Source organism: Bos mutus, chromosome 3 (assembly GCF_027580195.1).
Source record: "Bos mutus isolate GX-2022 chromosome 3, NWIPB_WYAK_1.1, whole genome shotgun sequence".
Taxonomy (NCBI): domain Eukaryota; kingdom Metazoa; phylum Chordata; class Mammalia; order Artiodactyla; family Bovidae; genus Bos; species Bos mutus.
Window position 1 is genome coordinate 113,021,228 of NC_091619.1, and position 15,202 is coordinate 113,036,429.

Sequence of the window (15,202 nt, forward strand, 5' to 3'; positions counted from 1 at the left end):
TTTGCAGGAGAGTCCCAGCATGTGGAGCCAGGGCAGCCCGAGTGTGTCCGGGGCTCCAAGCCCCAGGGAACAGGCTACAGGCCCAGGCGCTGGCATCACACCTAGAGCATGAGCTGAGGACGGCAAGGTCCAGGCTTGTCTGTGCAACAAGTGTCCCCTTTCCACTGTAGAGCGCTTGGACATCGTCACGAGAAAGGATGCTTCAGGCTCTGGGACCTGCCTGCCTTCTGGGATCACTGATGCTGTGGGGCATGGTTTACTCTGCAATATCTGAGATTCTGCAGCCGGGATTACAGAGACATGTTTTGTTGTGACCATGCTACCTTACAGCAGTTTTAGGGGGTATTTTTGCAAGTGGTTGTTTTGTCGTCGTTTAGTTGCTAGTTTGGCTGACTCTGTGTGACCCCATGGACTGTAGCCCACCAGGCTCCTCTGTCCATGGAATTCTGCAGGCAAGAATACTGGAGTGGGGTTGCCATGCCCTCCTCCAGGGGGTCTTCTTGACCCAGGGATGAACCCAAGTCTCCTGCATTGGCAGGCGGATTCTTAACCATTGAGCCACCAGGGAAGCCCCCCACCTTTTTTTTTCCACAGAGGAAAAGCTAATAAAACTTGAAGGTGGAACTGAGTCTGTCCTTAGTTGATGATGACCAGCCAGCCTACACCTGCCCAGGGCTTCCATGTTTATTGTCTTGAAAAGGTAGTATTTGGAGGGGAGAGCTCTTAGTGGGTTTCACGTATTAAGCTGCCAATTTACATTTTCCTCAAAGCTCTTGAAGTTAAGATACAAGGAAGTTCAGTATGACTATTGAGCAACAAACCACTTCCTCAAACATTAATCTCAGATTTCTTTTTGAGCAGCAGTACCATTTTTACAAAATGCTTTCAGTAGCCCTCTGACACCTTGTGCTGGTCCATTAATAAAACTCGTACAAGTTCTAGTTTATAAATCTGACCCGCTGCTTATCAGGGATGGCAATGAAACTGTTTTAATGAACACAAAATAGCGCTTTAGGGTCTCCTGTTTCCATTTTACATCTGCCTTTTCACCCAGTTAATCTTTGCTTGTATTTACTTGATGTCAAGAAAAGCTGAACTACACAAGTGAGACCTTAAAGATACATTCACTTCCTCTGCCATTTCAAGGTTACTCTTCCGTGAAGTAGATCCAGAAGTGTTGAAGCAGTAGGAACAGTGAGGTTCTTGAAATTCCAGGTTGAATTAATAAAAATCAGCCACTCATTCCCTAGAGGTGTTCAGGCAGGGGCCCCATGGACCATGGTGCTCACTAAATGCGTGGTGACATCCCCGGGAGTCAGCTGGTTAACTATTTGATTGTTGTTGCTTAACTGACTTGCATCACACAAAAAACTGTCACTGCACATGTACCCAGCGTGTCCCTCCCAAGAAGGTGGGATGTGTCCCAAAGCAGGTTGCTGGTTTTTGGAAGGCCGAGGTGATGGTGCAACCCCCCCAACACCCCAGCAGCGGGTTCTGCCTTTGCAGAGAGATTACCTGATGCAGCCAGAGCCACTGTCTTAGTCTGTGGCTTAGAGTGTAACACGCTTGCCAGTGCAAGTTGGTTGTTACTGTCACAGTTTCAAAACCAGTCATACATCTCTTAAAAAATACTACACTGGCCACTTTGCAACCCCCTACAGAGGCTCTGGAGAATGTTCCTGGGGGTGCACCTTGAACCCCCCTGCAGGATAAGAGCCCCCACCTTGACTGGCATGACAGCTCTTCAGCAGGGCCTCCGCGGCTCCGTCCTTAGAGAGTCTCTGTGGTTTCCTCCTGGAAGACCGTGTGCTCTGCAGGTCCGTGTCTTCCTGCATTTCAGGACAGTCCCTCCGTACTTCACTGAGTTCTTTAGTTGGGCATTTGTTGTCAGAGGCAGCATTTCTCCTTCCCTTGGTTTCGTTTGTCTTCCTGTCAGTTAACTTCTGTCTTTTCGTCTCCTTGATGGAGTTTATTTCCTGCTGTTCCTCCTTGTCAGAATTTCAGCTTGGAGCGGTGTTTTCTTCTCTCCCTTACTTTTCCACATTTTATTCATTTGTTCCAAAATGCCGGTTTGGTCCTCCATTCTAGAGGCTTCCATCTCTTCTGACGCTGTTTCAGATTCTTCTCCTGGAGCTCTCGTCTCGTTAAGTGCCTGTTAGTGAGTGGCATCAGGGAGGGAGGCGACTGGAAGGGATTTCCTTCTGCTTTTTGGGTTTTCTCTTCCATCTGCCCTTTGAGTTTTGCAGGCTCCTTTGCAACTCTCCCCCGCTGACCTTTTTTTTTTTTAGCCATGCCATGCAGCTTGCAGGATCTTGGTTCCCTGAGCAAGGACTGTACCCTGGCCACAGCGAAGAAAGCCCACAATCCTAACCACTAGGCCACCAGGAAACTCCCACAATCCCCTGTCCCCTTTTTTCCTCCTGCCGTATCTTCACATGATGTCTTTACCATTTCTGTAGCTTTTCCCTCCCTTTTCCTGAGATCGGCACGGTCCTGATGGCAGTCCATTGCAAGGATGCATGTACTTCTCAGGCCGTTCACACTGGCTGGGGCTACCTGAGGGCTTCGTGGCGAGCCTTGTCCTGGGTGAGGTCTGGGAAGCCCCCCACCGCCACCAGGTTTGCTGGGGAAACAGGACACCGGGTAGAGGAGACCTGTCTGGACCAGAGGGACGCCCCCCGTGCCTGCTCCTGTTCCCTCAGACCGCCGATACCCACCCCCTGCCAGAAAGTGCTGGATACGGGGCTGAGGCTGGGTGTTCCCTCCCCTGAGAGCCTGAGTATAACATGAGCCCTTTGTCCTCTGAGGGTGTCCCCTCCAGACCAAGGGGAGCTGCTCTTACAGGCAGGCCACTGCTCTCCAGGAACCTGCTGGGCGCCCACCCCGGTGGGCGGTGGGAGGGTGTGTGTGCTGCCCCTCGGGGCCCCTCCATGCAGTCTGCGTGTTGCAGGCACTTTGCCTCCAGAGAGCCTTAGCGGCTGCTAATCTTGGAACTTCCTCACGGTCAGGGGCCGCGACAGGAGGACCCTCTGCCCCCGGCCATAGCATCCCTCCTCCCTCGGGGACCAGGAGCCCCTGCCCGCCTGGCTCTGGGGTCCTCCTTGATTTATTTGGCTGTGCTGGGTCTTCTTTACTGCACGAGGGCTCTCTGGTTGCGGCGGTCGGGGCCGCTCTCCAGTTGTGGTGTGCGGGCTTCTCGTTGCAGAGCGCGGGCTCTCGAGCGAGCCGGCTTCAGTGTTTGCAGCTCAAGAGCTTAGTTGCTGTGCAGCAGGTGGGGTCTTCTGAGACCAGGGATCGAACTCCTGTCCCCTGCATTGGCAGGCGGATTCTTACCCACTGGACCACCGGGGAAGTCCCCTCCTTTTCTCCCCCTTCCCCCGCCCTGCTCCTTCTTATTCTTAAGGCCAGTGATTTCAAGGTGGTTTATGTGACGCTTTGCATCTTTTCTTGGTGGATGGTGAATTTCTTTTTCTGGTTGTTAACTACCTCTCCTCCCCCCGTCTCTTTTATTAGAAATGGAAGAAAGGGAAATTCCGTTACAGCAAAATTTGAGTCTTTCCTCTTACCCTGGAACTTTGCCTTCTTTCCTGATCTTTTGTCTTTGTCGTACTCAGGTCTGGATGGAATGAAGTTGTTGAAGACAGTAGCCTTTGTGTTAAATCCCATTTCACCTCAAGTCATAACTGTGAGCCTTTCACCTATGAACTTACTTACTAATCACCACGCATTAATTGGATCCTTACTCTTAGTTCATTTTTATAGTCGCCCCCTCCTTTTTTTAAAACAATAAGTTTAAAAAAAAAATTGGCAGAGGAAATGAAGTCTGATTTGGTTAAATTTTATAATCGAATATGTTACCAATAAAACTTCTTTCCCAGTGTAAATATATGATCCAAAATTCATTTAAATATCACAACACAAAACTTCTCCAAAACCTCAGCGATAGGCATCAGGCTTCAGTATTTTTACCAAAGAGCAAAATTCATTTTAAGAAATTTTTGGCACATGATTAATTTTTTTATGTTCTCCTAGGGAGAAATGAAAAGATTCATTGTTGTCTCCAGTGTATTCCTCTCATCTCTCCAGTCCTAAATAATTAGGAGAGGACCCCCTTAGCAGATATTCTATTGTATTACTAGGCTAAGTAAGAAGAACGTTTTGGGCAGATGTCAGAAACGACAAGAATCTCAAAACTGTCCCTCTGGGAAAATCAGGCGCTCCTGAGCTGGGGCCCGGCGAAGGTGTCAGGACTGGAGGCCAGGACTTAGCAGCCGAACAACATCAACGATCAGCCTCTGCAGGGGGCTGTGTTATTTCTTCCTGTCTGCAATTATTCACAGGTGGGCCTGGTCAGGATGTTTCCTGTGAGCTAAACACAAGTATTTTTGCTTAATGCTTATTACCTGGGAGTCAGGGTTCCCAGAGATGGGCCGTTGAATCATTTAATCTTATAGGCAATATCCCTTTCATGATGAACTTGTAACAAAATACAAAGGTGTTTTCCCTATCACAAAAAGTGTTGGGCAGGTCTGTTCCTTTTTAGTCTCCTAAGCACTAAGTTTCCTAAGGGTTCCCAGGTGGCGTTAATGCTAAAGAACCTACCTGCCAATGCAGGAGACATAAGAGATGAAGGTTCCATCCCTAGGTTGGAAAGATCCCCTGGAGGAGGGCATGGCAACCCTTGCCAGTGTCCTTGCCTGGAGAATCCCCAAGGACAGAGGAGCCTGGTGGGCTACAGTCCATGGGGTCGCAAAGTCAGACGCTAAGTGACTTAGCAAGCAGGCACAGGGATGACTCATTTGCAGCTGAAGACAGCTTCCTTCCATGGTGGTGAGTGGAATGAGAAAAAGATACACGCTACCACCCACATTCTTGGTGTTGCCCTGTGGGTGTAGGGAATTACACGAAGGCTTCCAGGCTCCTTTGCGGATGGTGTGTGCCATGAACTGTCACAGCAGAAATCCACACAGAAGAGAGAAGACGTGAGAACCGGGCGGCATGCGCGGGTTTGGGTCTCTCCCCCTCCTTTCTCGGGGGCAGGGGGGCAGACTGATCAGCGTCTGAACTTCTTTTCCACCCAGTTAGATGTGGATGTTCTGGTGGTATTTGCACCGTAAGATGCTGTGAGGAGGATGAGATGAAGTGGGAAGAGAAGTGCTTTGTAAACTATAAAGTATAAGGCTTGCTGTTGCTTGGAGACCTGTTAATGATATGTTAATAATTTTTAGTCCAATTAGCCAAAAGCATAGAAATGTCAAACATCTGTTGGGAGTGTTTACTGCCAACAAAACTTTTTTTTTGTTGGTAATAGGAAAATTCAGTTTTCTTTTTTCCCTTTTTAAAGCAGAAATGCCAACCCAGGTGAGATGATTATACCTCTCTTGATGTAAACAGCTGTTATATTTAACAAGATTCCATTGTAGATCCATCATGCCTAGCTTGAGTTTAAAGAGTAGAGGGAATTCAGCTGTTTTGACCTACACTAGCATCCTAGATTCAAAACTGGTTCCCCCAGCATGAGACCAGGACTCAAGAGTAACTTTGAAACCTTGAGAGGAATTGGTCACCAGTGGATTATACCCTGGAGAAGGGGATGGCAACCCACGTCAGAATTCTTGCCTGGAAAATCCCATGGACAGAGGAGCCTTGTAGGCTCCAAAGACTCCCAAAAGGTCACTGAGGGTCAGACACAACTGACGACTAAGCACAGCACAGTGGATTGTAAGGGATTCCTTTAAGTCTTTTTTCAAGATATTAAAAAACAAAACAAAACACTGATCTTTTCTGTCCAGTGAGCTTTCGTAACACATCCATGTCAGCATCCCTGCTTCGGTTTGGTACATTCAGGTCCACCTTTTACCTTGACCTGCCTAAGAATCCAGGCTCAAGGGCAACAGAGGCTCCCAGGACAGTTTTCTGGGTGGAAACTGAAAACTAACCTTTGAATGAACCTGAAATTTAAAAAATTGCATGTGGGGCTTCCCAGGTGGCTCAGTGGTAGATTATCCACCTGCCAATGCAGGAGATGCAGGTTAGATCCCTGGGTTGGGAAGATACCCCTGGAGGAGGAAACGGTCAACCCACTCCAGTACTCTTGTCCTGAGAATCCCATAGACAGAGGTGCCTAGCGGGCTGCCAGTCCATGGGATTGCAAAAGAGTCGGACACAGCTGAGCGACGGAGCACACACAGGCACAGGTTGAATTTAGGCAGGAAGAATGTCCCCTTTCTGTGTACACATGAGATGTAAGCGATCTTGCTGTTCAGCGAAACTCAGGAAAACCAAAGCCCAGAGACTAACTTGACTCTGCTCACCCATCTGTGCCTGCTTTAACGTGGTGCTGTCTGCCTCTGCTGGTCAGAAGCCATCTTGTGATGGAGTGCTCTCTGTCTCCCTTCTCAGGGAGTTGTCCTCACAGGTACAGAGAGCCCTGCTTCCCCCGTGGACTTGGGTTAAACAGCGGTGCACGGGCCCTGCACACCTGTGCACAGGTGGGCTGAGCCAAGTGCTTGTCGATGGCTCCCAATACAGGGGTCAGGTTTGGGCACACTCTAAAAATAAAATGACCCCTCGGGTGATTTAGTGTTATGTAGTAGTATTTGGCAGTCAGAGAAGGTTGACAGTTATTCATGTAACAAGTTTATGGGGTGGGGCCATGGTTGCAAAGTCCTGTCAAACAGACCTGCAGGAAGATATAGCCATTTCTCTGTGTCGACAGTTCTGTATCCACAGATTCAGTCAACCATGGATCAGAAACGTGGAGGGGTGGGGGGTGGAAATTACAGGAAGTTTTCAAAAAGCAAAACTTGAATTCATTTCATACTGGCAACTATTTACATAGCATTTATGTCGTACTTAAAGCTCTTTACATGGCCTTTACACTGTATTACATGTTACAAGTAATCTGTAGATGACTTAAAGTATACAAGAGGATGTACACAGGTAATGTGAAAATTCTTCACCGTTTTATGTAGGGGATTTTGGAAGCAGCCCCCTGTGGATTCCGAGGGATGACTTTATTGGAAATCGGGTTAGAAAACAGACATTTATAAATCTACATTAAAAATGAAATTGGATGTAGAGTTTGGTGGTGTGCTCTAATATTTCAGTAGGAAAAGATCCAAGGCTAGGATCAGATGGTGGGTTTGAATTTCACAAAACAAGGGCAGTGGCCCTGATGAATGAAGACCAGCTTGCTGCCGCCCACGCCTTCATCCCAAGGCTTTTTCCCTTTGTGTCTCTGAAGCAAACTATAGAAAATGGCTTTTAAAGTCTAGTATTTACCTGCTGGGCTGCGTTTCTCCAGTACTCAGTGGTCTGTGTTCCCTTTGAGCCTGATAGTCTACCAGCAGTAGGAGTTTATTGTTTACATACAACCTTTTTAATCATATTCTTTCTCAAAATCTGGGTGCTGAAACACCTGGCTGATTTTTACCTAATTGTCAAACCTTTGGGTTCATGGCAGATGCATCTGAGTGTTTCGTTTGTTTCCTGATGTACATACACCCCCAGAAAACACCCCCAAGTCCACTGCAAGTGTCTAATATTTGCAGTTGTAAAATATTGAAGAGACATGCTGCTGCCGCTAAGTCACTCAGTCGTGTCCGACTCTGTGCGACCCCATAGACAGCAGCCCACCAGGCTCCCCCGTCCCTGGGATTCTCCAGGCAGGAACACTGGAGTGGGTGCCATTTCCTTCTCCAATGCATGAAAGAGAAAAATGAAAGTGAAGTCGCTCAGTCGTGTCCGACTCTTAGCGACCCCATGGACTGCAGCCTACCAGGCTCCTCCGTCCATGGGATTTTCCAGGAGAGAGTACTGGAGTGGGGTGCCATTGCCTTCTCCATTGAAGAGACATACTAACTACATATTTTAGAGGGGAATAATATATAGTGATTTTTAGAATGGGAAGTGCCCTTAGGGATCCAGAAGACAATCACCTGCCCTTTTAGAGCTGATACAAATTAGATCAGAGGCCTCTGCTTGTGGTTACACAGCAGAGGAACAGAGGAGCAGAAGGACTCTGAGCAAACTTTTCCTAACCTTGATATTGTGATCTAACCACTTGGACACATAACTTGTAAACGTGACTCTACGAAAACATATTGAAGGAGGTGAATGGCAGTAGACATGAAATCCATCAAGTGCTTACCCTGTAAGACAGAGGACGCAGAGACCCAGGGGAGGGGCAGGGCCAGCAGCGGCATCACTCCTGGGGAGCCGAGTGGTGACGCCCGAGGGGCGCCAGCTCCCCAGGGAGGTGGGGGCGGCGGCTGGCAGCGGAGGGGTGCTGGTCCTGCGGGCACTCCCCCTCCTGCCCCGGAGACCACGCAGATCGGGATCTGCTGATCCCAGCATGCCCGGGGCAGCTGGGCGGCCTCGTGGAGGTGGAACCTGTGTTCACCAGGCAGGGGCCGGCCTCCGCATGTGCTAAGATGCCAGGGCTCACGGCGCCTGCCTTTTGCGGAGCTGCGGGGGCGCAGGGACCCCACTGTGGGTCCACCCACAGCCGGAAGCGCACACGCTATCCCAGCACCATCACCTCTGTGTCCTTCCAGCGCTTCTCCATGGAGTGCTTTTTTTTCCCCCGTATCAACAGTGAGGGGGACCAAAATGAGAGTTTATCCGTCGTAATGTTGGAAGGCTTTCTTTGGTGTTTGAGTTTTTCTGTGTAAGCAAGCGCGTCTTGCCCGTTACAGGGGAGCCCGAGTGGGAGTGGCCGTGCGTGCGTGCATGCTCACTTATCCCGTGTGTGCGTGCGTGCGTACTCACTTACCCCTGTGACCTCCCACCCACCCTCACAGGGCCTCAGCCCACCTGCAGGCCGATCCTTCTTTGGGGTGGCCCAAACCCCGGAACTCTGGGAGGGAAGGCTGGCATGGTCCAGGGGTCACTGTGGCTCTGAACCAGATGGGACTCGGGCTAGCAAGGGACCCGACCCACAGCCTCTGGGGCCGGAGATGTTTTGGCAGCGTGGTTCTCGGGGGGCGTCCAGTTGCTCGGGGTTGTCAGTTCGCTGGTGTTTCTGGAAGGCCCCTGTGCCTGGGGAGTTGAAATGAGACGCGTTCCTCTCTTTGAGACCGCGAATTCCCAAGCCCGGGGAAGGGGAGGGCGCAGAGCGCAGAAGGTGGAGAGGTGGTCTGTCTCAGGAGGTGGCAGAGGAGCCCAGCGGTGGGCGTGTTTCCTTCTGTCCAGGGGAAGGGCTGGCAGTCCGACGCAGGACGCCGATGGGAAGTACCGGAGGCGACGGGAGGTGCTGGGGGCGGCTGTGCGCCCACCCGGGCGGGAGGGGTCAGCCCCGCCCCCACCACGCGGCCGCCCCGCCCCCTCCACGCGGCCGCCCCGCCCCTGACCCCGCGAGGTCTCTAACGCTGTCTGTCGCCAGCCGCCCCGCTGTGTCTCGCGCAGGTGTCGTCCAGTAGCTTCTGTCTAACCCGTGTGTGGTAGCAGCCCCTCCCTTGTGCCCTGTGAACACGGAAACGCCATCCCCATGCTGTTGTGTGTTTCCCCTCCAAGAACTGGGTTTCCCTTGAGGAGAATACAGAGATTCTCAGCCCTGGGATTTGTCCACGCGGTGGAGACCAGGCCCCCGCCCTTTTCACAGCACAAGAAAATTTCGTTTCGGTTTCCTGAACCCAAGGAGAGAATGAGGAATTTGATGCTCTCCATTTTTGGACTCTGTATCAGCCGGGTTCCCAGGGAGAGAGAGACATCCCGAATCTGCACACAAAGCCCGCATGAGCGCTCCACCCTCCTGAGTCCCGAGCGATCCTGGCCTTGCGCGGAGCCTGTGTGTTCTAACTCCAAACGATCATGGGTTCTTAAAGACAACTATTGGAATCTGGAGTGGCAGTAGTCCTTCCAAAGCCCAGTGGTTGCTGGAGACAGATCTGAAGCTACTCCTAAACACTCAGGGCTGCCTCCAGGGCCGCAGTCTAGGGCGTATTTTTCCACAAGCGAAGCCCACGTCTGTTTGCCCCCCCACGCTCTGTCTTTCCTGTGTAACCAGGTGTTTTGTGTGTGTGTGTGTGTGTGGCAGGTGGCAGGTTCAAGAAAGAGATTGTCGTCGACGGACAAAGCTATCTGCTGCTGATCCGAGATGAAGGTGGCCCCCCGGAGGCCCAGGTGAGTACAGCACCCGCACTGGGGACCCGCGTGTGCCTCTGGCTCCTCCTTGAGGCTCTGTCTCTGCAGGTGTGCACAGAAGAGTTGAAAGAGCGGCCCCTGGAAATGTTTCCTGTGACTGAGGTTTCTCAGTTCAGTTCAGTTGCTCAGTCGTGTCCGACTCTGCGACCCCATGGACCGCAGCACCCCAGGCCTCCCTGTCCATCACCAACTCCTGGAATTTACTCAGACTCACGTCCATTGAGTTGGTGATGCCATCCAACCATCTTGTCTTCTGTTGTCCCCTTCTCCTCCTGCCTTCAGTCTTTCCCAGCATCAGGATCTTTTCCAGTGAGTCAGTTCTTCACATCAGGTGGCCAAAGTGTTGGAGTTTCAGCTTCAACATCAGTCCTTCAAGTGAATAGTCAGGACTCATTTCCTTTAGGATGGACTGGTTGGATCTCCTTGTAGCCTAAGGGACTCAAGAGTCTTCTCCAACACCACAGTTCAAAAGCATCAATTCTTCGGCGCTCAGCTTTCTTCACAGTCCGACTCTCACATCCATACATGACCACTAGAAGAACCATGCTATGCTATGCTAAGTCACTTCAGTCGTGTATGACTCTGTGTGACCCCATAGACAGCAGCCCACCAGGCTCCCCCGTCCCTGGGATTCTCCAGGCAAGAACACTGGAGTGGGTTGCCTTTTCCTTCTCCAATGCATGAAAGTGGAAAGTGAAAGTGAAGTCGCTCAGTCGTGTCCAACTCTCAACAACCCCATGGACTGCAGCCCACCAGACTCCTGCGTCCATGGGAGTTTCCAGGCGAGAGGACTGGAGTGGGGTGCCACTGCGGACCTTTGTTGGCAAGGTCATGTCTCTGCACTTTAATATGCTGTCTAGCGTTGGGGAGAGGCTAATTCTGTTTTTCCAGAAACCTGGAGGGACAGTTTGGTCTGTGTGGCTGATGTTCCCTTTCTTTTTCTAGGAAGGAAGGAAGAGCAGCTTTTGCACTGATTTGTCAACTCAGTGGCCTTGGTATCTGGAAGTTTCTATAGCTTCCCACCGTTTTCTTATAAGTGTTCCATCTCGAGAGCATGCTAAGTCACTGCAGTTGTGTCTGACCCTTTGTGACCCCCATGGACAGTAGCCCTCCAGGCTCCTCTGTCCAAGGGATTCTCCAGGAGAGAATACTGGAGTGGGTTGCCATTTGCTCTGGAGCAGTGCAGTCACTTAGAAAGCTGGGTGGAATTTGGAAATCTGAACACCACAACCAGGCTGCCCACCAGGCTTCACAGCTCAGGTCATTCCCCACTGAAAACCAGAGGCTGCAGCATGGTGTGACTTCTTTGAGAGTTCCTTGAAAAATGGGCATTGTGGAGGAAAAAAGCCAGCCTGAATGTGAAAATTTTCTTTCTTTGGTTTACTGACTCCCTAGTTTATGGCTTTATTTCTATAATAATTTACCAGTTAAACACTTTAAAGGAGGTAAGGGCTAGTAATAGTCAAGACTGATTAATGCAAACTTAATATTAAAAATATTCCTGGTGTTCTTTCTTGAACTTACCCGTTTGTGAAAGTGCACTTAAATTTAGTGATTTAAGTGAACGATGTTGAATATGGGGGTTGTTAAAGTTCTAGAACTCCATACAATGAGGGGTGTGTGGCTCTACAGAAAAGTGGTGTGGAGTTACCATGTTCCAGCGAGTCTAAAGTGTCACTGATTATAAGCTATGCCAGTATTTAAAAGAAAAATACTGTCAAGTCGTGAAAGAAAGCAATCCTTAAGGTACGTTCTGATAGCAAAGATGTGAAAGTATGGAAAAGATTTTTTTAGCTTTGATGAAACAGCGTAGTCAATGCTAGTAATAAGGAAACATTAAAGACAGGTTAAACATGGAAAGAAGTAGGTTACGAAGCTGTGAGAGCTCGTGGTCAGTGCATGTCTGTTACTTCGAGCAGGACAGGCTTGACATCTGACAGTGTCCTGGACGCTTTGTGATGGCAGTGAAGCTAAATGAGTCTTAGTCGACCCTCACCCGTGGGACGTCTGTCTTGCTGTCACCAGGGCTCCCTCGGCGGCGGCTGGGAACAGGTGAATGACATCGGTGAAGTGTGGGAGTCACCTGGGCTGATTTTCCGCCTTTCCAGCTTATACACGTTTCCGAGTATGCAGGGGCAATTCCACACTCAGAGAGCACACCTCGGCTCCGACCATTAAGAGTCTAAGAAGAAAGTTGAGAGACGTGCAGAAACGCATGTCAGAGCTGGCTGAGTGGCTTCAGGACCGCTGCTGTCCAGGGTCGCTGCCCAGGGATGGACACTGGTGGGTCCAGAGAGGCACAGACACGGTGCTTTTTTTCCCTGACTCCAGTGGTAGACCAGCGAGCCGGCCACCTGGACCAGAGATAGTGATGAGACCTGTCCCCAGGGGCTCCAGGTCCACCCTGGAGAGGGAACTCCAGCTTGAGGAATTGGGGGCCCAGCGCACCACCCTACCCTGAAGGTTTCATCAGCCGTGATCGCTGTTGTTACTGTTTAGTCGTTATCATCTGAACTTCAGGTTTAATTCTGTCCTGTCACATAGAATCTCCACGGGTAACTGAATACCCTTCTCATTTCTATGTAGAAGTCAGAGCTTGGGCTCCCAGGTGGCGCTAGAGGTAGAGAACCCACCTGCCAATGCAGGAGACATAAGAGGTGCAGGTTTGATCCCTGGATCAGGAAGATCCCCTGGAGGAGGGCATGGCAACCTACCCCAGTGTTCTTGCCTGGAGAATCCCATGGACAGAGGAGCCTGGAGGGCTGCAGTCCATGGGGTTGCAAAGAGTAGAACATGACTGAAGTGACTTAGCAGGCCAGCTTAACCAATGGAAACTTTGCCCAAATGTATTAGAGCTGATGCCTTGACCATCAGAACTTGCGTTGGAGCTGCAGCTTCTTTTAGAAAAAGCACATGGGATTTTTTTCCCCCCATTTTCACTTGGGTCTTTCATTAAAGAGGAGGGCGTCAGGCTCCAGATGGTACCTGGTGCCGTGTGTGTGACCCTGGGGAGCTCTGAGTCCTGGGGTCCTTCAGTCACTTGGCTCCAGCTTTCCAAGGTGACTGTGGGTATCACAGGAGCTAACGTGTGCCTCCGGCTGATTTGCCAGAAAGAGGATCTGATGTGAATTCAGCTGGATGCAGGTAACACAAGAATAAAATGATAAAAGAGCCGGGCCACTGTGGGGTTTTCGTTTTTCCCCCTCCTTTTTGCTCATTTTGTTCACTGGTTTGGTCAATGTCTCTGGCAGTGGGTCGTAATTCCCACGAAGGGTGCTATAGTTCATCCGCAGCAGATCTTGACAATACGAAGACCTCTTCTGTTGGGGGTGGAGGACTTCTGAGCTGTGGGCCCCCAGAGAAGGAGCCCCTTCTCAGGGTCCCAGCGTGGCTTCCTGGGGGGTCTCTGAAGGCTATTTAGGGTGCAGCAGGAAGCTGCGGGGTCACCCTGCCTATCCGTCCCCAGGTCGGCTCTGTGTGTGCTGGGTGCTTTCCATAGGCCGAGTGGGTACAGGGGTGGACATTCCCGTGGGGAAGAAGGTCTGGTTTGACTTTGGAGACACGGTGGCCTGGATGGGAAGCAGGTGTGGGCCCTGACCCAGGTGTGTTGTGCCAAGGATGAGAAGGGCATTAGTGATGCCTCAGAAGTAGGTTTCGGTAGAAGCTGGACGCCACGCGTGGCCCCCCTGCCTGTGCTCACGAAGGTGACCCAATGCTGCTCCTTCCTTCTGTCTCCTCCCTCCTCGCCACCTGCTCACCTGCCCTCTTTCTCCCCAGTTTGCCATGTGGGTGGACGCCGTCATATTTGTCTTCAGCTTGGAGGATGAGATCAGTTTCCAGACCGTTTACCACTACTACAGCCGCATGGCCAGCTACCGGAACACGAGCGAGATCCCGTTGGTCCTGGTGGGGACCCAGGGTGAGTGGCATCTCTGGGCAGGTGGGGCTCATGGGGTCTGGCCACTGAGCCTCGTCAGTGGCTTCCTGGCCTGTGTTTTCAGAGATGGGGGCGGTTTGCAGACAGTCTAAAGAAGAAATAATTTCCTGCTGAAGTCTTACTTTTTAGAGGGAGAATCCCTGAAATGGCAATCATCCTATCTCCTCATTTGGTTCAGTGGAGAAATCACTTGGCAACTTGAAAACAAAACACATTGCTACACCCCCAAGGGCTTCAGAAAGAAAGAAAGCCTAATTTCTATATTAGGGCATCTTAATTCTCTCTGTCATAAAGTAGTATGATTTATAAGCAACCTAAAAAGTTACTTCTGTTAACGTTTGCACCTGTAATACTGATTTTTCATACATTGCCGAGTTTCATTTTATTCTGCTGTATTTCTTAATGTCTTATGATCCAAATCTCATTTTTAGCAGATCCCTCAGAGAGCATAGAATCTTACTGCACAGGTACATTTTGTATTTTTTTCTAGGTCACGTAAAACTTGATCTGTTAGTAAAGTGACATCACCTAGGACACTCTTGATCATAGATTCATTGATGTGCTGGTATCTGCTGGGGGCTTAACTAAGGGGTCACAGGGATTGTTTTAGAAAGTCAGATGAAAGTGCAAGTTGCTCAGTCATGTCGGACTCTTTGCGACCCCCATGGACTGTACGGTCCATGGAGTTCTCCAGGCCAGAATACTGGAGTGTGGGTAACCATTCCCTTCTCCAGGGGATCTTCCCGACCCAGGGATTGAACCCAGTTGCAGGCGGATTCTTTACCAGCTGAGCCACCAGGGAAACCAGGTGAAGGTTAACTTTAAAACCGCTTTATCAGAAAAATGAGGAACTTAAAAAATAATCATGTCCAAGAAACCCTGGATTTATCCCTTCATTTCTTTTTGCAGGTTCTGTTTTTGTTAATTCCTTTGGAATGAGCACATCCGGTCTGCCCTTGCGTGCCCTGATGTGAGACTTCTTCAGATAAGAAACTCACTGTGTTTGAGCAGCAGGACCAGTTAGCTATATGCAGGGCACCAGGTCTGATGTGACTGAGAGCAGGGTAATCCACGCCTTGGTAGGATAAGCCAAGATCATGGAGTGGGGAAGTGTGTTGG

General features: G+C 50.2%; 1 protein-coding gene across 5 annotated transcripts in view; it reads left to right on the plus strand.

Annotated features, from left to right (window-relative positions):
* The window catches only part of AGAP1 (ArfGAP with GTPase domain, ankyrin repeat and PH domain 1), a 572,049-nt gene that overhangs the window by 209,805 nt on the left and 347,042 nt on the right, over positions 1–15,202 (plus strand). For all 5 annotated transcript variants that reach the window (XM_070368540.1, XM_070368539.1, XM_070368537.1 and 2 more), the window contains exons 4-5: positions 10,040–10,125; positions 13,924–14,065. In XM_070368540.1, the coding sequence (XP_070224641.1) occupies positions 10,040–10,125; positions 13,924–14,065 (228 nt within the window). The remainder of the gene's footprint in view (positions 1–10,039; positions 10,126–13,923; positions 14,066–15,202) is intronic.